This window comes from Urocitellus parryii, chromosome 4 (genome assembly GCF_045843805.1).
Source record: "Urocitellus parryii isolate mUroPar1 chromosome 4, mUroPar1.hap1, whole genome shotgun sequence".
NCBI classification, from domain to species: Eukaryota; Metazoa; Chordata; class Mammalia; order Rodentia; family Sciuridae; genus Urocitellus; species Urocitellus parryii.
The window spans coordinates 161,204,794-161,231,622 of record NC_135534.1 but is presented as its reverse complement, the minus strand read 5'-3'; the positions used below and the strand labels follow the sequence as shown (position 1 = coordinate 161,231,622).

General features: G+C 34.3%; 1 protein-coding gene and 1 pseudogene across 3 annotated transcripts in view; both read right to left on the bottom strand.

Annotated features, from left to right (window-relative positions):
* Dennd4c (DENN domain containing 4C) overlaps positions 1 to 26,829 on the bottom strand; it is a 104,570-nt gene that overhangs the window by 33,130 nt on the left and 44,611 nt on the right. For 2 of the 3 annotated variants that reach the window (XM_077797048.1, XM_026397569.2), the window contains 10 exons: positions 16,895 to 16,995; positions 16,170 to 16,388; positions 14,448 to 14,593; positions 12,870 to 12,905; positions 12,658 to 12,788; positions 10,672 to 10,804; positions 7,819 to 8,025; positions 5,652 to 5,780; positions 3,978 to 4,122; positions 3,554 to 3,700 (listed from right to left, as the gene is read on the bottom strand). In XM_077797048.1, coding sequence (XP_077653174.1) covers positions 3,554 to 3,700; positions 3,978 to 4,122; positions 5,652 to 5,780; positions 7,819 to 8,025; positions 10,672 to 10,804; positions 12,658 to 12,788; positions 12,870 to 12,905; positions 14,448 to 14,593; positions 16,170 to 16,388; positions 16,895 to 16,995 — 1,394 coding nt within the window. The remainder of the gene's footprint in view (positions 1 to 3,553; positions 3,701 to 3,977; positions 4,123 to 5,651; positions 5,781 to 7,818; positions 8,026 to 10,671; positions 10,805 to 12,657; positions 12,789 to 12,869; positions 12,906 to 14,447; positions 14,594 to 16,169; positions 16,389 to 16,894; positions 16,996 to 26,829) is intronic. The other variant, XM_077797049.1, reaches the window with a different exon arrangement.
* On the bottom strand, positions 802 to 911 carry LOC113188999 (U4 spliceosomal RNA; annotated as a pseudogene).

The following is a 26,829-nucleotide window of genomic DNA, read 5'->3' as shown; positions in this document are numbered from 1 at the left end:
GCACATGTCCATAATTGTAGCACCTCAGGAGGCTGAGGCAGGAGGATCACAAGTTTGAGGCCTGACTTGGCAACTTAGTGAGACCCTGTCTCAAAAAATGGCTGGGGGCTAGGCACAACAGTATATGCCTATAATCCCAGCGGTTCAGGAGGCGGAGGCAGGAGGATTTCGAGTTCAAAGCCAGCCTCAGCAATTTAATGAGGCACTAAGAAACTCAGTGAGACCTTGTCTCTAAATAAAATACAAAATAAGGGCTGGGGATGTGGCTCGATGATCAAGCGCCCCTGAGTTCAATCCCCAATTCACCCCTACCCCTCTCCATCCCCCCCCTCCAAATGGCTGGGGGTATATCCCAGTGGTAAAAGTACCCTTGATGTAGGTAATATTTGCCTCTGGGATGCAATAATCTGATAAGGTTACATCACTTTTTTAGTATATATACCCTGGATGCATAACATACCCTAGTAACAAGGAAGTATCAGACAAACCCAAGTTAAAAAACATTCTACAAAATAACCAAAAAGAATTCTTCAAAAAGGTGAAGGTCAGCCAGGCATAGTGGTACATGCCTGTAATTTCAGTTACTTGGGAGGCTGCAGGAGGAGCCTCAGGAAATTAATGAGACCCTGTTTCAAAATAAAAAATAAAAAGTATCTGGCAGTATAGCTCAGTGATGGTTCAATCTCCAGTACTGGGGGTGGGAGTAAGGGAAGATTGAAGTCATAATAGATAAAGAAAGCATGAGAAACTGTGCCAGGTTAAAGGAGACTAAAGAGAGGGATTTAAAGTACCACAAAGGACATTAGGAATAATTGACAAAATCAGAATATAAAGTATATAAACTTTTCAATTAGCAATAATCGCACCTTGGATAAACCTCATTGACTACTATACTGCTACTGCACAAAGCTAAGTATATAAATTTTTCTATAAATTTAAAAATTATTTCAAAATAGAGTTTCTGAAGTCTGTTTTGGCTTTAAAATTCTATAATTTAAAACTGAAACTAAGTCCAGTTACTGAAAAAATCAGTTATGAAGATATCAATGAAAGAGACATAAAATATGCAGTACCTTCCATTTCCTACAACGTATTACTATACAACCACTCAGACTTGGATTTGCCATATAACAAAAGAATTAAGCTTCTCTAAATACTACTATTTAGAATGGCTAACTTCAGTTGTTTTTTGTTTCTTGGGTTTTTTGGCACTGGGGATTGAACTCAGGGGCACTCAACCGATGAGCCACATCATCAGCCCTGTTTTGCACTTTTTATTTAGAGACAGAGTTCTCACTGAGTTGTTTAGTACCTCGCTGTTGCTGAGGCTGGCTTTGAACTTGCAATCCTCCTGCCTCAATCTCCTGAGCCACTGGGATTACAGGCATGTGCCACCACACCTGCTTTTCAGTTGTATTTTTATTGTCCCCCTCAGAATATCCAGTATAGAAATCTAGTGCCACGAAAAAGGCAAAAGACTGAGAATAGGGTAAATTGATTAAACCCAGATATGCCTCTAGGATCTAAATTCACTACCAGGTACCAAGTAATAAGATTCCAAAAGATAATCCTTAATGAAATGAACAACTTAAGTATCTGGGCTGGAAGACACCAAAAATATCCAATGGCATCACCAGAAGCCTTACAGAAGAAACACATGATCACTGCAAATTCAGTATCTAGGATTCAGTCATTAGAAATGCAGCTAAATTGACCTAGGTGGCACACGCCTATAATCCCAGAAACTCAGGAGGCTGAGACAGGAATATCTCAAGTTCAAGGCCAGACTCAGTCATTTATCGAGGCTCTAAACAATTTAGTGAGACCCTATCTCAAAATGAAAACTATAAATAGGGTTGGGGATATGGCTCAGTGGTGAAGAGCCCCTGAGTTCAATCTTTGATACCAAAAAAAAAAAAAACTAAAAAGAAATATATGAAAAAGGCATCCAAAGGTTCTTCCCAAAATATTGGAATCTTTATACCAATTACCTGGAATTATTAGGAGACTATTTTCTGTTAGAAAACTAAATTGCCTTTATAATGAGATAAGCTTAAAAATAAGGAGGATTAAGAGGGGAGTATCTTTCATTGTTATTATCATTCCTGGTAAGCTGTTTTATTTACCAAAAAATTATATGCTTGACTTTTTTTCATTTGTTTTTATTTTTAAACACACAAAGCCCATTTCTTCCGAAGTATTAGGAAAAAATACAATGGAAATAAAATAAGTTGGCAAAAATTTTTAAAGTCTCATAAAAATTCCTACTTGTTAATTTACAAACAGGATTGAAAACTAATAAAGTTAATTATAAACAAGATTGCACCTATAACCTACATTGAAAAAAATTAAAAGAAGTAGTTATTAGCACAAAAATGCAGCAATCTAGTTTTGTAAAGCATAACCAGCTCAACAACTAGAACAATGAATTAATGCCCAAAACAGTATTCAACACAATGATGCTATAAACCAACCTCAAAGTAAAAATTACAGCAAAGTACAACATATTTTAAAATAAGACAAATAAAAATAAGTCAGTTTTGCAAGCTGACCATAAATGTTAGTTGGATATTTTCAGGAGAATCTAAATATGATTACCCTTATCTGAAGGAGAAATGCCAAGAAATTGAAAATGGTTTTCCACTTGTAATAAAACTTAAAATACAACAAAATGTCTTTTCCCCCACCCTTGTTTGTCAGCAAAATTTAACCTAATAAATGGGAATTACCTGAAGTGGTTAACATTCAAGGGCAGAATTAACGCACACGTGTATCCATAGCTTCACGTCATAAAAGTCTGTCTGCACCCCACACCATGACAGCCAAGGACAAATGCAGCACCAAGAAACAGCACAGAGCAAAAAGCAGAGCAACAAAGAGCAGAGAAAAGGAAACTTCAGTCATTGAGACAAGTTTATCAGATGAAGCACAGGAATTAGACTCAGAATTCTTTCTAAAGGAAGGCTTGAGATAATAACCACCACCACAACAACAACAACAAAAAAAACACAAAAAGAAGGATGTGCAACACATACATATCTGCCCAAAGTGCTACTTTGATTACACTTATTTGTAATTTCAGAGGACTGAGGTAATACCCAGAACTATGTACATATAAGTAGGTTCTCAGATTTCTTAAAAATGTCCTTTAAAGTAAACAAAATATGTTCTCATGGTATGTGACTTATTTTTTCCTTCTTTAACATTCATAATCTCAAAGTTCTAAGATATATTTTCCATTTAATGAAAGTAAAAATAGATTTTCCAGTTGTGTCACTAACAGTCAAGTTCATTAGCTCACAATGCCTAACATATCATGCACTTTCACAATTTAATAATAAACAAATACAAAGAAAGACAATCCTAGAGCACTGTGCACAGCACTCCAAAGTTAATTTTATACTATAGGAAATAGAAGTACGGAAGTGTAATTTCTTTTCTTATGTACTACTTCAAAAGCATTCATATTGCACAAACTTAAAAGAGGGCAAAACTTTTTGAAAAAGACAATATGATACTAAGTGAAGGGTTAGTAAAATACAGATTCTAGTACCTGTGCTAGAGTGATTATCAATGGAATCAAGCCTGATTAAATCTCTGACGAAGACCGTGTGCTCCCCATTGTTAGCATCATTAGAACTATCCACGCTACCGTGGCTCACCGTGTCCCCATCACTTCCACCTGTGGCATTCTGAGGAACTAAAGATAAGGACAATGGAATTCAATAACTTATGTACTGATAATTTCTGAAATTAAATATGAATGACCCGCAGTTTATTTATAATCACAGAACACTTTCTAAATTTCTACAGGGGAAAAGGCAAAAATAATTTTGGACAAGATAATCTGTCTTCCATTGTACATAAAAATATTAACCAGAATTTCATTTGAGTTTTCTACTTCATGTAATTAAAAATCCCTATGCCTATAAAGCTATGGTTCATAATGAAAGTATCTTTCCAATTACATATATTACCTGATATTGAGGATGCCAGGGACTTTTGAATGGTCTTTTTAAGTGGCTGCCTAAATTGTGCCAAGCCACGTACTACATTCCGTACCTTTGTCCATAAGAAAATACCACTGCGAGTACTGCTAGGCCATGGGCTCTCCAAAACTACCTAAAGGTAAAATAAAGGCAAAAATAATGGTCATTAAGAATATTTTATTTAAAAATTACATATATATATATACAAATGTGCATGTTTGTATATGTATAAAATTACACATGCACATGTGCATATATACATAGAAAGAATTACACAAATTATGTGTATACATACAAACATATGAACACATCATCAACAGGTATGTGGAAAACTGCTCAACATCATTAATCAAAGAAAAAAACTAAAAATATCACCTCACATGTGTTACAATGGGTATTACAATAAAGAAGAAAGAAGTATTGGTAAATATGTAGAGGAAAGGAAACCCTGGTATACTGTTAGAAGCAATGTTATTAGCTATTTCACATAAGACCTATGTGCATACATTTCATCTAAGTAAATAAGAGAATGACTATTATTCACCATAACTTAGCAAATTAGTACAGATTATTATGGAAAAGTGTGAATATTCCTCAAAACTAAAAATAAAACTACCATATGATTCAGTAATCCCACTACTGTATTTATATTCAAGGAAATTAAATCAGTATCTCAAAAAGATCTGCATCCCCATGTTCACCGTAGCATTATTCATAAAAGCCAAAATACAGAAACAACCTAAGTGTCCATCAACAATTAAATAATGTTAAATGAAATAAAACAGATGCAGAAAGACAAAAGATACTGCAAGACATTGCATGGTATCACTTAAATGGAACTGGGGATGTGGCTCAAGCGGTAGCGCGCTTGCCTGGCATGCGTGTGGCCCGGGTTCGATCCTCAGCACCATATACAAAGATGTTGTATCCGCCGAAAACTAAAATATAAATATTAAAATTCTCTCTCTCTCTCTCTCTCTCTCTCTCTCTCTCTCTCTCTCTCTCAATCTCTCTCTTTTTTTAAAAAAAAAAATGATATCACTTAAATATGGATTCCAGAAAACAGAATAGTAGTTACAGGGATAGGGAGTGGGGACAGAGTTTAAGGAAATGTTGGTCAAAGGATATAAAATTTCAGTTAGATAGCAAAAATAAATTCAAAAGATGTATTGTACAACATGGTGGCTACAGTTAATAAGAACATATTATATTTTGAAAATTGGTAAAGAGTAGATTTTAATTGTTCTCACCACAAAAAAATGTAAGTGAAAAAATGCATAAGTTATTAGCTTGACTGTGTCATTCTACAATGTATACATATTTCAAAACATCATTTTGTATATTATAAATATATACAATTTTCATTAGTCAATTAAATGGGAAATAAAAACTTATGCCCCTAAAATCTCCTGTAGGAGAAATTTTATGAATAATAAGATATAATATTTCTTTAGTTTAATTTTATTTATTTATATAGGCACTTTACCACTGTCACATCCCAGCCCTTTTTATTTTGAGACAAAGTATCAATGAGTTGCTTAGGGCCTCACTAAATTGCTGAGGGTGGCCTCCCAAGATACCCAGATAACAGGCATGTGCCACCACGTCCATCAACTTATCATTCTTAAGTATCATATATTGCCTGGTATCAACTCTACTTACCTTATTATAATAACCATAAGTAATGGCATTTGGTTTTATCTTAGCAGTTTTCATTTCAAATAAGACTCTCACTGCTAAAACAGGATGACCCCAAAGTCCACAAAGCTGCATTACTACTCGATAGCACACCTAATAAGAAATAACATCAAACCATTAGGAGGTAGCATGTTAGTCCATCTGTGGACTTGTAGAGCTGTTTTTTTTTTTTTTTTTTGAGTGGGGTGGGGGGTGGGGGAGGATAGCGGGGACTGAACTCAGGGGCACTCAATCACTGAACTACATCTCCAGCCCTACTTTAGATTTTATTTAGAGACAGGGTCTCACTGAGTTGCTCAGTGCCTCACCATTGCTGAGGCTGGCTTTGAACTCTTAATTCTCCTGTCTCAGCCTCCCAAGCTCCTGGGATTACAGGCATGCACCACTGTGCCCAGTAAGAGATTTTTAAAAAATAAATTTATTCAAATCTTTTCATAAAGTTATTAAGCATTATATTATCTTTTATATGAATTTGAGCTCTTTCTTTCTCTCTCTCCCTCCACCTCCCGCCCTTTCTTTTTTTCTTTCTTTTTGGTACCAGGGATTGAACCCAGGGGCACTTAACCACTGAGTCACATTCCTAGCCCTTTTTGTTTTGAGACAGAGTCTTGCTAAGTTTCTTAGGGCCTCATTAAGTTGTTGAGGCTTGCTTCAAATTTGAGATCTTCCTGCCTCAGCCTTCCAAGTTGCTGGGATTACAGGCAAGTGTCACCACACCCAGCTTGATTGAGCATCTAAGATAATTATTTTTTAAACCTATTCAATAGCATTATTAGCTTTTCCACATAAGACCTATGTGCATACATCTCATCTGAGTAAATAAGAGAATGATTATTTTTCTCCATAACTTAGCAAGAAATTATTTCTAAAATCAAATATGATTAAAACAGCTCTCTTCCCCAATCACTATGTATATACTCTATGCCAAAGGAATTAAAGACAGCAGCTCCAGGGTGCCCATTTAGGATTTGTAAAGTCATGTCTTAAAAAGAATGAGAAGAAAATTAGGTACATTCTAATAATATCAGCAAAAACTTTTCATTTTAAATTCTGATCTGGTTATAGATTTTTTGCCCCCTTTTTTGGTGCTGGGGATTGAACCCAGAGGTGCTTAACCACTAAACCATATCCCCAGCCCTTTTTATTTTTACTTTTTTATTTTGAGGCATGGTCCTGCAAAGTTGCTTAGGGCCTTGCTAAATTGTTGAAGATGGCGTTGAATTTGTGATCCTTCTGCCTCAACCTCCCACCATATCTGGCTAAGTAGTTCTTGACAGTTAATTATAACAATACTAAAAATAATTTCTAAAGGGAAAAATAGCAAAGAAAAAAGCTAAAATAAGTGCCTCCATTTAATTAACTGTTAACTAGATTATATCAGTACCTACCTCTTAGGATGATTTTGAGGCTTAAGAAAGATGCATAAAAATGTCTAGCTGTCATTCACTGAATGCATTTTCTGAGCCAGCCCCATAAGTATATCAATCAATTTAACCTTCAAATCAACCTTACAAAGAAGCTAGTAACTATGATTATCATATCAGTGGTTTTCCAGGGACAATTCTGTTCTACAGGGGACAATTGGCAATGAGACATTTTTGATTGTTATAACTTGTGAAAGAGAGAGGGGGGTGATACTGGCATCTAGTGGGTAAGGGCCAGGGATGCTGCCAAACGTCATATAATACACAGGACAGCCCCCCCCCCCAAATAATAATTATGTGGGCCAAAATGCTAACAGTACCAAAGTTGAAAAACTACGAGATACATTTTCAGATATGTAATCTGTTTCAACTCATCTTAGGACAATGGTCCTAAGAGAACCACTTGCAAAAAGCCTATGTCCTGTCTATTCCCTAAAAAAGTTATTTTAAAAATCAAATGAAATCAATATTATTTTCTATTCATCAAGGATAATCAGGCCCAAGTAGGAGGTCTTAACTTCATTTCAAAGCAGTAATTTTTAATAAATATGTTTTAAAATAAACAATGAGTACTAGCTTTATGAAACAGAGTAATATACCTTTCCTGCCTAATAAATCCTGAGCACACTTTAAAGCAACTAAAAACTAAATTTTCTTAACAGTATAAAAATAAAAATTTTCTTTTAAACATTAAATGTTATACTTGCCTCATCCAGTGGATCCACATCTGTTTTTCTCATCTTGATAAGTATATCATATGCCTGTTGAAGTGCTCTGACCTTAGGATGAGAAACTCTAACATAGGCTGGGAGACAAATGAACCATAAACTGTAACAATGACTGAATAGACACTTGGCCCACTGTGGTGGATTTGTATAACATCTCCTTGCCAATTTATGAGCTGTTTTAATCTCCTAGAAAGAGAAAAAATAAAATATTACAGTGTTTACTAAAATCTATTAGGGTTGGGGGGCTGAGAAGGCAAAGGGAAAGAAATTTTTAATGTTAAATTTGACTCCCAAATCAAGTATTTCTTAGTTTTATTTTTATGAATGACTTCGTATTTAGTGTCATGTGGCTCCTTGAGCAATCTGCAAGTATATTTGCTTGCAAGCACATCTTCTAACAGACTAGAAATTCCTTAGAAAAAGAAAAAAAGCACTCTAAGATGCTGCTCATTTTTAATGGGAAAAGACAGAACTAAAACCATACTATTCCTTCTCTGGACTGTTAATTCTCTCCCTGACCAGTTCCCTTTAAAGTGTTATTCTTTTGTAGTCAACAAAGTCTGAGAAATATCACAGATCTTCCTAACAGTTTGATAGCCATGCTTACTATTTCTGATTTTCATTCTGACTTAGGCAGATTAGAGATCAAAGATTTGGGAGACTATCCAGGAATCAGTAAAACCTGAACTAAGAATGTTATGCTGAAATTTTCCATGTTTTGAAGAATCTCAAAATGTTAGTATAGAGGGGCTGGGACTGAGGCTCTGTGGTAGAGTGCTTGTCTTGCACATATGAGGCACTGGGTTCAATCCTCAGCACCACATATAAATAAAGATATTGTGTTCATCTACAATTCAGAAAATATTTTTTTAAAATGTTAGTGTAGAGATTAGGTATTAAAATCACTTGCTGGTAATTTATAAAATTACACACTGTGGGAAACTACAAAGCCTTCTAGATTTGCCAGGATGTCACTGCATGCCTTGCGCTAAAGATTCTTTCTGTTGGGACGTGTTCTAAATAAAAATGATATTCTTATGTTCATTTCCCTTTTGGACTGTATCTCCATGAGACTTGAAGATACAGCTGAAAACTCATGCCCTTGTTTATCTAAGGTATTAATGGTCCTTTTCCAGGTAGCTTAAAACACAAAAATCTGCTGAAGTTAAGAATTAGAAACTAAAATTACCCAATTTTAGAAAGCTGCCTTCATTAACCTGGTGACAATAAAAATTGTAATTTTTGTTTTCCCTCAGAAAATACTGAAAGAAACATCAACTTTATAAAATTAAGGAACACCTCAAAGATTTGGGAGACTATCCAGGAATTAAAACCTAAACTAAGAATGTTATTTGAAATTTTCCATGTTTTGAAAAAATCTCAAAATGTCCTGTACATAAAAAGGACATTTAATTTTAATTCATACCTAAACACAGCTTAATTCTCAGATTGAGCAGTAAAGAAAAATATATGGATTGTCCTTTAGAATGTACTATCTGGTATATTATACATTTATATTTGCTACTAGGGAAATGAAAATCAAAACTACATAAATAAACCATTTCATATCCACTAGATGACTATAATCAAAAACATAATAACATGAAATAAGAAGAACACTGTGAAACTGGAACACTATTCATACACTATTGGTGGGAATGTAAAATGGCTCTGTCACTTTGAAGAACAACCCCCCTCAAATGGTTAAACCTGAAGTTACAATAAGACATAGCAATTCTACTCCCAGATATATACCCAAGAGAAACAAAAACATACATCCACACAAACACTTGTACATAAATGTTCATAGCAGCAATAATCATGAATAGCCAAAAAGTAGGAATCACCTATGTATCCTAGAACAGGTAAATAAATGTGAAATGTCCTTAAGTGGAATATTATTCAGCAAGAAATAAAGTACTGGGGCTGGGATTGTGGCTCAGTGGTAAAGCACTTGCCTCGTATGGGTGAGGCACTGAGTTCAATCCTCAGCACCATATAAAAATAAATAAAATAAAGGTATTTGTCCATCTACAATTAAAAAAAAAAAAAAGAAAGAAAGAAATGAAGTACTGGTACATGTTATAAAATGGATGAACTGTAAAAACATTAGTAATTGAAAGAAGCCAACCACAGCAGGCGAGGCAATGCACGCCTATAATTCCAGGGACTTGGGAGGCTGAGGCAGGAGGATCCCAAGTTGGAGACCAGCCTCAGCAACTTAGTGAAACCCTATCTCAAAATGAAAAATAAAAAAGGGCTGGGGATGTGGCTCAGTGGTTAAGTGCCCCTGGGTTAACCCACAGTACCTTCCACCAAAAAGAAAGAAAGAAGCCAATCACAAAGGAACACATATTGTACAATTCTATTTATATGAAATGCCTAGAATAGACAAATCTTTGGAGATTAGTGGTTGCCCAGGGAGGGAGAGGATGCAAGTTTGCTTCCTGGGGTGACGAAAATGGTCTGAAATTGTCGTGATAGCTGTACAACCCCACGTACATGCAAAACAAACAAACAAACAAAAAAAAAAAACCACCACTGAATTGTATGCTTAAGAATGAGTGAGTTGTATGATTTGTGAGTTATATTGATTAAAAAAAATTTAAGTATATTTAGTTCCCAAGGATTCCTTTAAAGCATAAACATGTGCATTCAAAAACTTTAGCCTCAATAATGGAAAGAGGCTTGTAACAAATCTAGTTAAATTCAGTAACAACCATAGTAGGTCTTCAAATGGTTGTCATGGGTGTTAATTCTATACTAGAAGCTACATATCACATATACATATTTCACATTTTAAATTAACATGTATTATAAAGAATATCTGACCTGTTTAGTTCTTTTAGCCATGAGAGCTGGACTGTTTGTAATGCTATTCCCAGTAGGGTGTCTACTAAAACAAAGTTTCAACTCCTGTGGTCTGTCAAAAAGTTTAAGGTCCAGTCTTGGAAAATATTTGTAACTAAAATAAAAAACAAAAATAGAACTGCTAATTTAAAATACATAAACTCTTCATAGTATTCCAGTAGGTAAATATTTCTAAACCTCCAACAGCACCCAGTATTGTTCCTTCAAATCCTTATATGAAGAAATTTTTCTTCCAAAAATATACAATATAGCTATAAGATACATGAATTGCCTCCATGGAAACTCTGGCTCTTCCCCACCTGATTAGTTATTCTTGACCAATCCCTGGAAAACAGAAATCCCTGACACTTACTTAACAGAAGAATTAATAATTCCTTCAACAGAATCTGTTTGATAATTTATATTAAAAGTAATATTTAGTATACTTTGTAACCATTAGGTTTTTCTTAATAAGATTACTTTGCATTGGTATTTAAAATAAAAAAATTTTCACACTACTTTTATTTTAGGAATGTACTATAATTTGACAAATTCCTCCCTGTTGGACATTATTAGCTAACTTCTAAATTTCTGCCATTAAATTTTTAAATTCATTACCTTTATGAACATTTTATTTAATTTCTTAGGATGAATACCCAATAGTAGTTTTCTAGGTCAATGTTTATCAAAAGATGTAAGATTATTATGATCATTGTCAAATTATTTCCACAGATTATAACTTAACATATACACTAATTACAACATAATGTATCTTCAGTCAGGTAAATTAAAAATGCTTCTTCCTACCAATTTGGTTTTCATTTCTTATACTAGAAAAGTGGAATATATTTTCAAATTAATGATTTTGGAATTCTTCTTAGAAATTGTCTAATTTTCTTTGGTTTATTTTCTTCTAGGAAATACTGCCTTTCCCTTTTGATTTTACCTTGTGTGTAAATAATAAGAATTCTAACTTACAGAAGTTAAGCCAAAATAAAAAAGAATTCTATAACATGAAATTAAAATAGTATTTAATTAAGTCACACAATTCCAGATATATACTCTTTATTCTCATGTAGTCCTGCTGTGATTATGTATTAAGTTCATATTTGAGGAAGGTACATTTTATACTTTCCCTTATAAGAATTCTTTTAGGAATGCAGCCTAAGAAAATAAATGTATATGTCCACAAAGATATGGACAGCAAAGAATTACAAATAAGTACAAAAGAAACTAGTTAAATAAGTCATAATAACTGTATAAAATGTGATCATTAAAAATGATAAGGCACAAAAAATTTAATGGCTTGGAAAAGTGTTTGGACTCTTAAAGGCAAACACAGGTTACAAAGATTATGTACAAGATGAACTCGTAACATACAATGCATACACACATACACAGTTTCTAATACATGTAAGTATTGGTGCTAAAATGATGTATTATGTTTTCAATTTGATTTTATAAGTTTAGTAAACTATGTATTATTATGATTATAAAAATTTTAAAAAACAATCCATTCTAATTTCTTAAAAGGTTCACATTCAAATCCTATTCTCCGGGTTTATTTTAACAAAGAATGACTCCAATTCTGTAAGTTTTCTCTATCTTACTAATCATATGATTTTCAAGTTATTTACATTAGCAATAGACCTCCTGAAGAAAGTGGGAACCTAACAAAAAGTTAAATTTTTTTCTTCTTCAGAACTAAAATTTTTAAAGATTATTATAGTTAAACATTTAGGTGAATAATGATCAACACCTGGCTTCTCTTCTAACAAAGCCATCCAATTCTTAAACTATAATACCTGCTGGCATCTCCATATGATACTCATCTCTATTAGGTCAGTGAATTAATATTAAAAACAACAATTACAAATTACTAATATACATATCTAATAATACTGATAAGAAGTTGAAATAAACTATTCAAGCAGTGCCCAAGAAGTTCTTTAAATTTATTTTTTCTACCTGTACTTTGGTGAGAGGTCCTTTCCATCATCAGGAGGTGGCTCAGGTGGCATTATTAATACAGTATGTTCACTTTTCTGTGAATCATCTAATTCTATTAATTTGGTATCTTCTGCTAGGTCAAAATCAACCTGAAAATAATTATTTTCTCCAATTAATTTGCATATAAGCAAGATCTAATTCTGAACTTTCAACACTTAAGGAAAAAATACCTTTTCTGTTTTCTCTGTGCCTTTATCAGGAAACAACTAGAAAAGGAGAAAAGAGATTTATAGCAAAAATGTCCACTGTGGATTTAATAAATTATTATCTTAAATCCTGATTTGAACAAGAAAAAAAATTATCTTTTTGTTCCCCCAGTACTAGGCAAATTCACAATATTTTACAATATATTTTTTAGATCCTAAACTTTTTGGCTAAAGCATAATATTTGTCTTGTGGCTAGCAACATAAAAACAGTCTATTTTGATTAGTTCTTTCATAACCCTTATTCACATACAAAACATAACCAAACACAAAGGAAATCTAGCCTCTCAATAAAATAAGTTATTAATAAAGACCTACATTATCCAAGTTTCCTACCTAACTGGAAAAGGTTGGAATATCAATGTTAGAAAGGTTCAACAGTTTTAATCATATTCCTAGAGTTACAGATCACATTGATAGAATGGGAGAAAATTATTCAAGTGTCGTGTAAGACATAAATCACTCAGGTCCCATAAAAATTAAAGTGTCATAGTATTCTATGTTTTATGGATATAACTTCAATTTTTATAAAACCTATAGTTAAAAATCAGCCCCAAAAATCTACTTAGCAGAAGCAGAAACCCTATTAAATATTAAAAAATATATCAGGCACAATAGCACATGCCTGTAATCCCAGTGGATCGGGAGGCTGAGGAAGGAGGATCTCGAGTTCAAAGCCAGCCTCAGCAATTTAGCAAGGTGCTAAGCAACTTAGCAAAATTCTGTCTATAAATAAAAATACAAAAAAGGGCTGGGAATGTGGCTTAATGTGATTAAGTGCCCCTGAGTTTAATCCCTGGTACAAAAAAAAAAAATAGAAAACATATATATAAAGAAGTCATCACTGTTAAAAAATTAAACTTCTTCAGGTTGAATAAACAAAGCTGTAAATTTTAACATACTTCCCAATATACTTCATTAGGATAAAAGAAAAATTAGCAAAAGTATTTGAAAAGGCATTAAAACAAAACAACACAGGAACATTCATTACCTATAAAACTAAATTTTTAATTAAAAAAAATTAAATCATATCCTATTTATTTAAATAAAAATATGGTAACAAGACTTGAGAGTTTCAAGGAAATGTTCTTGTAACTTAATAGTTACAAATCCAAAGAGGGATTCAAAGAAAAAAATTAACTCTACAGTAGAAACTAGATACCACAAAAGAAAATGACTCTCAATATGAAGTCTGGAATCAATTAATCAATATTTTCCTGGAATCAATCAATCAATACTTTCCCCCTCCATATCTCTCTCTCTCTCTCTCTCTCTCTCTCTCTCTCTCTCTCTCTCTCTCACACACACACACACACACACACACACATTATTATCTTAAATCCTGATTTGAACAAGAAAAAAAGTCATCTTTTTGTTTCCCAGTACTAGGCAAATACACAATATTTTACAATATATTTTTTAGATCCTAAACACACACACTGACTGTATTGTCTTCCTCAAGATACGGAGGATTAATAATAACGATGATTACACAGTGAAGCCAAACTTTTTTCTTAGGATTGGTATGTAAGACAAAATTTTACCTTCTCTATGCAGTCATCAAAAAATGCCAATCCAGTATCTTTATCACTTACAAAACTGCATTCTTCAATGAAACGAATAAAGATCTGTGTTTTGGATAAAAGGGTATAGAATTTTGTATAGGCCCGATCTCGACTTTTTATAAATCCTATAGAAAACAAAATTGTAATTAAATTCAAACTTTAAAGTAGAACTAAAAGTTATATTAAACATTATCTTAAGCTTTTACTTATCTATATTCTTTTTAACTCCACATTTATAGAACCTTCTATTTACCACATCTAGCTCTTTCTTCCAGATTCAACCACAAAACAAAACAAAACAAAACTTAAACCATTAATCTTTTCACTGAAATCTGAATGCTTCTCTGAGGCATCTCCAGCTCCAAAGCTCTCAAGTAGAAATTCCTCCTTGATTTTACTCTGTGTACTCTTGAGCCAATGGTCAATATCCAAAAGCTCAATATTCTCTTTGCAATGCCACCAGATCATGTCTTATAAAAACTTATGCTGAGTTAAAAGTTCAAGCATCTGGTTAATTCACCCTTTCCCCTATTAATCACAGACATCTATTGATAAAGGAGGCTGCTCTTCCATTCAAGGAAAAAACAGGACAGTTCACTCAAAGTCTCTTCCAATTCCTACCATCATCATTCTTCTATACCCACAAGCACAAACAACACAACATTTTGATCTCTTAACTCCTTAATTTTCAATGATCCTATCATTTACCCCACCTCAAACTTTTCACTCCTAAACACAGTCATACTCATTGGATTTTCTTTCCTTGCTACCATTCAGAAAAGCCCTCCTTCCTAAATTATCTCATATTTTCATATAACTCTCAGCCCATTACAAGTAATGAGTATCTTAGCTGGGCACGATGGCACACACCTGTAATCCCAGCAATTCGGGAGGCTGAGGCAGGAGGATTACGAGCTCAAAGCCAGCCTCGTAATGGCAAGGTGCCAACCAACTCAGTGAGACACTGTCTCAAAACAGGGCTGGGGATATGGCTCAGTGGTTGAGTGTCCCTTAGTTCAATCCCTGGTACCAAAAAAAAAAAAAAAAAAGAGTATCTTGCCTATCTGGTTTGCTTCTACAAAGTTAAGCTACTTCCACCAAACATTTTATCGTTTGGTGAAGATATGTGGGGTAGGGTGGGAATCCTCCAATCTACTGTTGCTTTTACTTTCCACCTATACTCTCCTGTCTTCACTTTCCTGCCTATCCAATATTAATTCCATATCCCTATCCATCATTTCAATTACTTTCTTTTTTTTTTTTTTTTGAGTTTTTAATATTTATTTTTTAGTTCTCGGCGGACACAACATCTTTGTTGGTATGTGGTGCTGAGGATCGAACCCGGGCCGCACGCATTCCAGGCAAGCGCGCTACCGCTTGAGCCACATCCCCAGCCCTCAATTACTTTCTTGTCAAAGAAAGTATTTTAGTTCACTGTATTTTAATATTAATTTTTAAGAATTTTAGTGAATATTTCTTGGTAGCAATATAAAATAGTAGAAAATATCTTTCTTTTTTTTTTTTTAATATTTATTTTTTTAGTTCTCGGCGGACACAACATCTTTGTCGGTATGTCGTGCTGAGGATCAAACCCGGGCTGCATGCATGCCAGGTGAGCGCGCTACCGCTTGAGCCACATCCCCAGCCCCGAAAATATCTTTCACTTAAATTAAAAGCAACTGTAATTTCCATGCCACTCACCTTGTCGATCAAACAATGAATCTACAGCTGTGGCTTTATTTGAAGGAGCCTCTGTGATTGGTTTGAGATATGTTCTATATCCTTTTAAAACAGATGCCATAAATCGCAAAAATGCCTCTTGAATTTCCATCTCAAGTTGTGTCATCTTTTTTTGCCAGGAGAAATCTGCTTCAATTGGAGTCATTTCAATGGCTGAACCTTCTTGAGTTTTCCGGTGAACTGACAAAAGGAAGTAAAAACAAAACTGATATTAATTTATGTATCTATTTACATAATGGTGATTGATTAGGAAATAGTCAAAATAAAGCCTATCACTTCTTGAAATTCTTCTCTGCTAACGTAAAGAAATCAATGACAGAGGCTAACCAGAAAGGGTCAAGCAGGAAGGCACAAAAAATGTGCTCAAAAGATCATGAATCAGCGAGGTAAGGTGGTGGTTGTCTGTAATCCCAGCAACACTCACAGAGGCCAACCTCAGCAACTTAGAAAAACCCTGTCTCAAAATAAAAATAAAAAGTGTTGGGGATGTAGCTCAGTGGCAAAATATTGCTGGGTTCAATCCAAGTGCTGAAAAAAAAATCATTAATTACATATTAATTTTTATTATTAAAATATTATTATGTAATGAGACTCACTTCGAGTAAAATATATTCTTTCACTAAAAAAATTACTTTGGGGCTGATCCCAACACCTAATCTCCCTAAATTCTTTACCCTCACATTTACCTGTAGATAGCTGGGAATACAGTTTCTTTAAAGTGCTAAGTAGATTTTTGCATGGCTTTTTAGGTAGCTGTTTCCAGTTCATGTTCTTCTTTTCATCTGATCTATTGAATAAGAACATAATTAATAAAATGTTATTCATAATCTGCTTTCACTAAACAAAAAATTAAAAAAAGAAAGGGGAAAGGACTTTTTACTGAAGTTATAACTGATATTGAGTAGCTGGAATACGTGGTTTTCAAGAACTTCTCTTCATTTCAGTCTGCTTCAGTAAAATCTGATTACCTACCTCATTCTAACTCTCCAACAAAGATTTTTCAATGTTATAGTTAGCAATATAATACTGAATTAAAGTCTTACTTCAAAAGTTACATTTTCAAATTATACTATTTTAAATGTTGGCTCTAACTGACTTGAAACCCAAGTTACCACAAGCCTATTCTAAAATACTATGTGCCTGATGGACACAATGGTGCATGCCTATAATCCCAGTGACTCAGAAGGCTGAGGCAAGAAGATCACAAGTTCAAGGCCAGTCTCTGCAATTTAATAATGCCCTAAGCAACTTAATGAGAACTTTCTTGTCTCCAAATAAAATATAAAAAAGGCTGGGGATATAGCTCAGTGGTAGAATGCCCTGGCTCAATCCCCAATACCAAATGAATGAATGAATTAATTTAATAGGAATTTAAGTGAGGATTAAAAGTATATTTAGTTATTTCTCAGTCATTAAAAGATCAATCACAACACCATTATTCAATATAATCTATGATCATAAAATGCTAAATATGCAAAATCATAGAAATGACAGGTTTTTTTTCATTTATTATTATTATTAGTAGTAGTACCTGGAATTGAAACCAAAGGCACTTAACCACTGAGCCACATCCCCAGTCTTTTTAAATATTTTATTAGCAACAGAGTCTCACTGAGTTTCTTAGGGCCTTGCTAAGTTGCTGAGGCTGCCTTTGAACTCTCCATCCTCCTGCCTCAGCCTCCCAGGTTACTGGGATTACAGGCATAAGCTACCACATCCAGCTAGAAATGACCATTTTAGAAAGCATTAACAAAAGCTTACTTTATAGAATTTTTTATTATAAGACTATAACATAGTAGACACAATGGCTTGAAAAAAACTCTTCTTTGAAAAAACTAGCATAAATATTATTTATACTTCAGCTGGCAAGAAAATTAGGAAGTCTTCGATAAACCCCAGAGTAACATCAACACCATGGCCAGATGTGCCCTAAGGATTAAAAGAGTCTTGGATTTTTTTTTTTTTTTTTTTTTTTTTTTTTGTACTGGGGATTGAACCCAGAGCACTTTAACACTTTGCTACATCCCCGGCCCTTTTAACGTTTTATTTTGAAACACCGTCTCACTAAATTGCTTAGGACCTCACTAAGTTGCTGATACTAGACTCAAACTTGTGATCTTTTAAAAAGTCTTCAGAGAGCAAATGCCCATAATCCCAGCAGTTTGGGAGGCTAAGGCAGGAGGACTGCAAGTTCAGTTAGCCTCAGCAACTTAGTGAGGCCCTAAGCAACCCAGTGAGACCCTGTCTCAAAAAATAAAAAGGGCTAGGGATGTGGCTCAGTGGTTAAGCACCTGAAAGATCAGTTTTTGGTACCAAAACAAATAAAAGTCTTCAGAGGACAGGAGACAGTCTGAGTCCCATCAAGTAGGGTATTAGAATTGAGATCTTCAAATAAAACTGGGGCCCTTATAAGGTTGGCTCAGGTTAGATTTCTATTGGGAGAAGAGGGATCTCCCCCTGAGAATCCAATAATATAGGCCTGCCAACCTTTAGGCATAGGCTGAGGTGTTTAACTACATTATCAGCATGTTCCAAGAAATTAACTTCAAGTATTCTCTGGTCATTAATGTAATCAGCACAGAATCAAACACACCCTCCAAGGAAGGACACCTGACTAATAAAAGAATGAACACTTCTATGTAAAATATATATATTTTAATATTTCTCTAAAAGAAGCATGTTTTAAAACTGATAGCAGGTCAAATTTAACCCTGATCAATTTCTTTCATTTTATGAACTTCTAATATTTTAGTGCCTTTAACCTCCCCCAAATTAAAAAGTGTTGTTACTATTCAGATAATCATCAATTTGTAACCTGATCCTAACATTTACCATCTCTGTGTGGCTTTGTACAACTCACTTAACTGTTAATTTTCTTATCTGCAAAATGAGGATGATAATGTACCTGACATTCAAGGGGTATTGTGAGGTAATAAACTGCATTTAATCTAATCTAAGGGACCATGAATTGTAAAATTCACCAATAAGAGTGAAAGGTTGGCCGGGTGTGGCACACACCTATAATCCCAGTGGCTTGGGAGACTGAGACAGGAGGATCATGAGTTCAAAGCCAGCCTCAGCAACACAGACAGGCCCTAAGCAATTCTGCATGATCCTGTCTCCAAATAAAATACAAAAAAGGGCTGAGAATATAGTCAGTGGTAGGACCCATGGGTTCAAATTCCCAGTACCTCTCCCCCAAAGAAAAGAAAAGAAAAAAAAAGTGAAAGGATGTTTTCAAAAGTGGGGAAGGGAGTATATAGTTCAGTGGTTAGAGTGTTGCCTAGGATAACACACTGTGTTCAATCCTCAACACTGCAATAAACAGGCCTACTTAAGTTTACTGCTTGAATGAAGGGCAAATATTAATCTTTAAGCTTAAACATCCATATTAAAATATTTAGGGAGAGCTGGGATGAAGATTGGTCATAGAATGTGAGGTTAGCATAAGCAAGACCTTGAGTTCATTCCTCAGCACCAAACATACTCATTAAATAAAAAATAAATAAAAACTAAGGGAAATAAATACATAACAACATATATAAATAAAATATACACTACATTTACAAAATTCAGCACCCTTTTAAGATAAAACACTAAAGAAACTAGGGACAGTAGGAACCTACCTCAACATTATAAAGGCTATGGATAACAAACCCAAAGCCAATAACAGAATGAATGGGGAAAAACTGAAAGCATTTCCTTTAAAATCTGGAACAAGACAAGGACACCCACTGTCACCACTCCTATTTAATATAGTACTAGAAATTCTAGCCAGAACAATTAGGCAAGAGAAATAAAAGGGATAAACAAATAGAAAAGGAAGAAGTCAAATTATCACCATTTGCAGATGATAAGATTCTATATTTAGCCGATTAAAAATGTTCCACCAAAAGACTGCTAGAGCTAATAAACTACTTTAGCAAAATAACAAATTCCAAAATAAAAACTTTAAAAGTCAACAGCTTTCCTATATAACAATGAATCTGTTAAGAGAGAAATCAGAAAAACAATTCTATTTACAAAACAAATAAAATACCTAGGGAATAAATCTAACCAAGGAGATGAAAGACCTTTACAAGGAAAATATGGAACACTAAAGAAAGAAATTGAAGAATACTGAAGACTTCCCATGTTTGTGAAAAGGCAAAATTAATATTGTTAAAATGGCCACACTACTAAAAACAATGTACAGATTCAATGTAATACCCACCAAAATACCAGACATTCTTCATAGGTCTAGATAAAACAGTCCTAAAAGTCACTTGGAAGAATAAAAGACTCAGAATAGCCAAAGCAATTCTAAGCCAAATAAGCAATGGTGGAGGCATCATAATATGTGACTTCAAATTATATTACAGAGCTATAATAACAAAAATTGCATAGCACAAATAGATCAATGGTACAGAATAGAAGATACAGAGATAAACCAATACATTTACCCTCATCTAATTTTTTTTTGGGGGGGGGAGGATGGGTACTAGGGATTGAACCCAGTGGTGCTTAACTACTAAGCAACATCCCCAACCCTTTTCATTTATTTTTTATTTTATTTTATTTTATTTTACTTTGAGACAGGGTCTCACTAGGTTGTTTAGAGCCTCACTAGGTTGCTGAGGCTGGTTTGGAAGTTGTGATCCTCCTTCCTCAGCCTCTCAAGCTGCTGGGATTAAAGCCACCACATCCAGCTTTTTCATCTGATCCTTGACAAAGGTGTCAAAAATACACACTGGAGAAAAGACAGTCTTTTTAACAAGAGGTGCTAGGAAAACTGGTCAAATGATGAATTGGATGTTGTGGACTTTTTTGTTTGTTTATTTTTGGTACTGGGGATTGAACCCAGGGATGTTTTACCATAAAACTACACCGCCCAGCCCTTTATATTTTTTTAGTTTGAAACAAGGTCTTGCAAAGTTGCTGAAGCTGACCTCCAAGTTGTGATTCTCCTGCCTCAGCCTCCCTGGCTGCCAGGATTATAGGTGTGCACTACAGTACCTGTATTATACTGGATTTTTAATTTTTTATATATAATAATTGAGAAAAATCTGAAATTAAAAGAGTATGGGGGGCTGGGATTGTGGCTTAGTGGTAGAGCGCTCACCTAGCACCAGTGGGACCTGGGTTCAATCCTCAGCACCACATAAAAATAAAATGCATTGTGTTGTGCCCATCTACACCAAAAAATAAATATTAAAAAATAAAAAAGAGTATGGAAAAAGATATACCAAACACAACTATATTAATGTTAAAGACTAATACAAAGAGCACCAGAAATATTTTTTTTAAGTACATGATAGAAATACTTATTTAACTAAAAAATAGAGCAATTCTGAATTTAAGTTCACCTAATAACAAAGCTTTAATAAATAAAGCAAATGTCCAAATAACCACCGGGCATTTTTAAAATATAGTTAATACGATCTCACTTCCAAAACAACTTTTTAGCCAGATGTGATGGCTTATACTTGTAATCCCAGCAACTCAGAAGGCTGAGGCAGGAGGATTCCAAGTTGAAGGTCAGCCTCAGTAATTTAGTGAGGCCCTAAGCAACTTAGCAAGACCCTCTCTCAATATAAAAAATTTTAAAAGGACTGGGTATATATCTCAGTGGTAAACTACCCTACTACAAAAAAAAAAAAAAAACAAACAAACTTTTACATATCTTTGTTTCCCATTTACTCAGCTCCCTCCCATCCCAAAGATAACCACCATGAAGACATAAAGTTAAAAAAAAAATCTGTATTTCCAGCTTAAGCTGCTAGACAAGAGGAACAATTCTAAACCTTAGACACCAAGAAATAATAAGTATTAACAGAAAATATTAACAAACTAAGAAAGGAACAGTAGAGAAAACCGATTAAATTTTGTTTCATTCTTGTATACATTTAAATGTTTCATTCCCAAATTAGCAAACAAAAGTACATATTTATCCTCTACTTCTTCTTTGCACAAGTAGCAAGCAGTACACGGAAATATGTAATTATACACCTTGAATTTTTTAATTTAATAATTTATCTTTTGTGATCTTTTCCATAGAAAGCATTTTCACTCATTTTGTACTATTTAGAGTAGGATTCCATTGCATGTGAATACCATTTAACAAGGCTGAGACACCTCACTTTTATTTTTTTACTTTAAACAAATGCTACAGTAAGTAACTTTTTTAACTTTTTATCATTTTACATGAAATAAAACATTATGATACATTACTAGAAGCAGAAGTGCTAGATCAAGAATATATACAAGGTGCTAAGCAACTCAGTGAGACCCTACCTCTAAATAAAATACAAAATAGGGTTGGGAATGTGGCTCAGTGGTCAAATGCCCCTGGGTTCAATCCCTGGTATCAAAAAAAAGGGGGGGGGCACACATTTGTGATTTTGACAAATACCACTAAATAAATATAATATTTTTAAGGTTGCCTGTACCAAATAGTCTCAAGTGAATACTGTGTTATTAAGCATTTCATTTTAGATTTTTTTTTTTTTAGCCAATCTGAAAATATAAAAGCAGTATCCAAGTACAGAGGTGATGTTAGCATTTCTCCTATTATGGGTGAGATGTTCACATATCATTTTTTTATATATTTTTCTACAAAAAGACTTCATAATCTTTGCCTTCCTTTCTTTTTTTTCCCCATTTTTTTTTTGTTGTTGTTTTGTTTTCTTATTTAATGAAATTATTTAACTGGGGATCAAACCAACAACTTTTTTTTCTAGGTTATGTTTATTTAATCAAAAATAATCAGAAATCTTTGCCTTTATCAGATTTTTGACTGCATTGCAACATTTTTCATCTTTGACCTTGAACATGGAGCTTCATTCCATAAATAATACAATTTTCCTGTTGGATTGTGGTTCTGAAAAAAACTGAATCCAACCTATACCTCTGTGAAAGCTAGTCTCTTTTTCAAAAAATACAGTGCACTTTTGTATATGAATAAACTGAGCAAAAGGTCCTCTCAGTTTGCAGGACACTGCAGTAAAAGGAATTTTTCTGACAAAAATCAATAAGACATCCAATACTCATACATAGAGCCAGGGTACTCTTCACTGCCATACTTGAACCAACAGTTTTTTGCATGGTAGGCAAACACTCTACCACTAAGATATATCATATGTCCCCCACCCTTTTTTCTTACGCTTTGAGATATGGTCTGGCTGGGTTGGCCAGACTGACCATAAACTTGGCATTTCTTCTGCCCCCAGTCTCCCCAGTAGCTAGGATTACAGGTATGAGCCATTTCACCCAGCTCCTTGCCTACTTTATTGGTCTTTTGTTTATTTCTAGAGACTTATTGTATGAAATATTTACAAAAACTGACCATATTCTTTCCTTTAAAGCAAACCTCAATAAATTAATAGTCAATAACATATACTACATGTTCTGATCAGAATTATACTGAATTAGCATTTTTAAAATAGTAAACTCTGGCTGGTTCTGGTGGCACATACCAGTAATCCCAGGTACTCAGGAGGCAGAAGTGGTAGAATCACAACTTACACCACTTATACTTTCCAATGAACTGTTCAAAGCATTCCCTTTGAAATTAGGAACCAGACAAAATGTAAACTATCACTATTCCTGTTCAACACTACACTGAAATCCTAACCAGAGAATTAAAACAGGAAATTTTAAAATATATAAGGATTATAGATAAGTATCTATAGCCAGAAAACTGAAGAGAATCTATTAGACAAGAGAATTCTAAATGTTAGGTATGAAATCACTATATAAAAATTTTTTTTTTGCATTTCTATACCCTAGTGACTAACAAGTAGAATATGTAATTTAAAATACCATTTGCTGTAAGACAGTAAGAAACAATAAAAGACCTGCATAATTTTTATGGAGAGAATGTGAAGTTGGTGTTTTTGTTGTTTTGTTTTGTTTTGGAATTTGTTTTCTCTTCTCTTTTAGGGAACAAACCCGGGACACTTTGCCATTGAACTATGCCACAGCCCTTTTTATTTTTTATTTTGAGACAGGGTCTCTCTAAATTCCTTAAAGTCTCACTAAATTGCTGGTGAAACTTTCGATCCTCCTGCCTTAGCCTTCTGAGTCAACTGGGATAATAAGCATGTGCCACCTTGCAGAGTCAAAATGAAATGCTTATTGAAATTTTTTTAAAAGATCAATGAAGTAAAATACTATAATTATGGACAGGGAAACTTTATATCAAAAAATATATATCATTGGCTGGGCACAGTGGCACAGGCCAGTAATCCTAGCAAATTGGGAAGCTGAGACAGGAGAATCACAAGTTTGAGACCATTCTCAGCAATTTAGCAAAACACTATCTCAAAATAAAAAATTGTAAGGACTGGGGATGTGGCTCAGTGGTAGTAAAGTGCCTGTAGGTGTGATCCCCAGCACCACCCCGCCCCCCCAAAGCATTTTCCCCAAATTAATTCTAACCAAAATCACAACATAGCTTTGTGTGAAGCTTAACAAGATATTAAAATTAATTTTGAAAAAGCAAAAGACCAAATACAGTGAAAATAATTTTAAAGAAAAACGTCAGTAAAGGTGACTTGTTTTGTTTGGGATGTGGGGAAGAAACCAGGGACTGAATCCAGGTTGCTTAACCAGTGAACCCTACTAGCCTCAGCCCTTTTGCTTTTTTTATGGGACAGGGTCTAAAAATTGCTTAGGGTCTCACTAAACTGCTGAGGCTGGCTTTGAACTTGTGATCCTCCTGCCTGAGCCTCCCAAGCTGCAGGAATTATAGGCATGTGCTACCATGCCCAGCATGACTAGTTATCTCATAACTTTTTTTTAACAACTTCAGGAGAGAGAACTCATGTCATAAAATTTACCCCTTTGAAACATGCAATTCAGTGGTTTTTAGTATAGTCACAGAACTGTGTAATCAACTCAAAAATCAATTGTAGAATATTCTCATCAACTCAAAAAGAAACCCCATTCCTTTGTCCCCCAATATACCTATTCTCCCCTTTCCCTGCATCAGAAGGCAATCATTAATTTGCTTTCTGGCTCTATAAATTGGTCTGTTTTGGACAATTCATATAATAAAAGGTATATATACAATTAACCCCACCCTGCAGTTCAGAGATTGAACCCAAGGGTGTTCTACCATTGAGTTATATGCCAAGTCCTTTTTATTTTTTGAGACAAGATTTTGCTAAATTTCCCAGGTTGGCCTAAAACTCATGATCCTCCTGTTTCAGCCTCCAAAGAAGCTGAGATTACAGGTATGCACCACCACAATGGATTAGACAACTTAATTTTAAAGTCAGTAAGATAGTATAATACTGGTAAGAAGCTGAAATAGACCAAAGAACAGTGTAATCCAGAAACATATCCACAGAAATAAAGAAAGTGGTATGTAATACAGTTGATACTGAAGACCAATAGGTAACAAATGAACTGAGTATTCAATAAACAATCTGATGATAATCACTTTTCTGAAAAAAACAATGCTATCCTTAAGTCACATTTGACACTAGTATCAAGTTTAGTTGAATGAAAAACCTACACAATGCTACAACTTTATGCAGGACAATGGTTCACGATCTCAGGGCAGATCATTTTATATACAAGAACCAAAAACAGGGGCTGGCTCCATGGCTGAGTATGCATTTAGCTTTCATGAGGCCCTAGGTTCCATTCCTAGCACCACATGAAACAAAACAGTAATCTACACAGAGGAACTGAGGTTGATGTAAAAGGAACACTTGAGCCCAACAGTTCAAGGCCAGCCTGAAGAACACAGAAAGATGGTTTCCTTTTTTAAAAGGCTCAGGATTGAGCGTGTAGTTCAGTGGTAAGTGATTGCCTAGCATGCACAAGGCCCTGGGTTTAATTGCTAGCACCACATACACACACACACACACACAAAAAAAAAAAAAAAAAGACAAATAATCCAACAGGAAAATGCATCAAAAGGGGGAAATAGCCAATTCATGAGAGGAATACCAAAGGGGGAAAAAATTAAAATGCTCAATTCCCTACTAATTTAAAAAATCTGAATTAAAGACACAGTAAAATACCATTACTGTCAAATTAGCGAAAAAAAATAAAAGTCTGAGCATAACAAAGAGGAATTTTATCCACTGAAGAAGGGGTAAACTTGGGAGAAAATTCTGCTTTTAAGCTATTAAGATACTTGTTCCCCACCAATCAACCAATCAGCTCTTCCCAGGATAAACTTCAGAGGAATTCTCACCCTGGTACTTAAGGATATATGTACACAATGATCAAAATGACATTGTCAGACTAGAATATAGCTCACTGGTAGAGTGCTTGCATAACATGCACAAAGCTCTCAGTTCAATCCCTGGTACAAAGGGAAAAACAAATGAACAGACAAACCCCATTGACAATTGCAAAGATCTAGATAAAACCTAAATGTTTATCAATATTAATCTTGGGAACACAGGAGGCTGAGGCAGCAGGATCATAAGTTTGAGGCCAGCCTAAACAACTTAGTGAGGCCCTGTCTCAAAATAAAAATAAAAGGATTAGAGATGCAGCTCAGTGTTGAAGTACTCCTGAGTTCGATCCCCAAGATAATAAACTAGAGATATAAAGAAAACCATTATATATAAAAAATGTTTAAAGCATGCCAAGCAAAATCTCATTTAGACTAATACATATA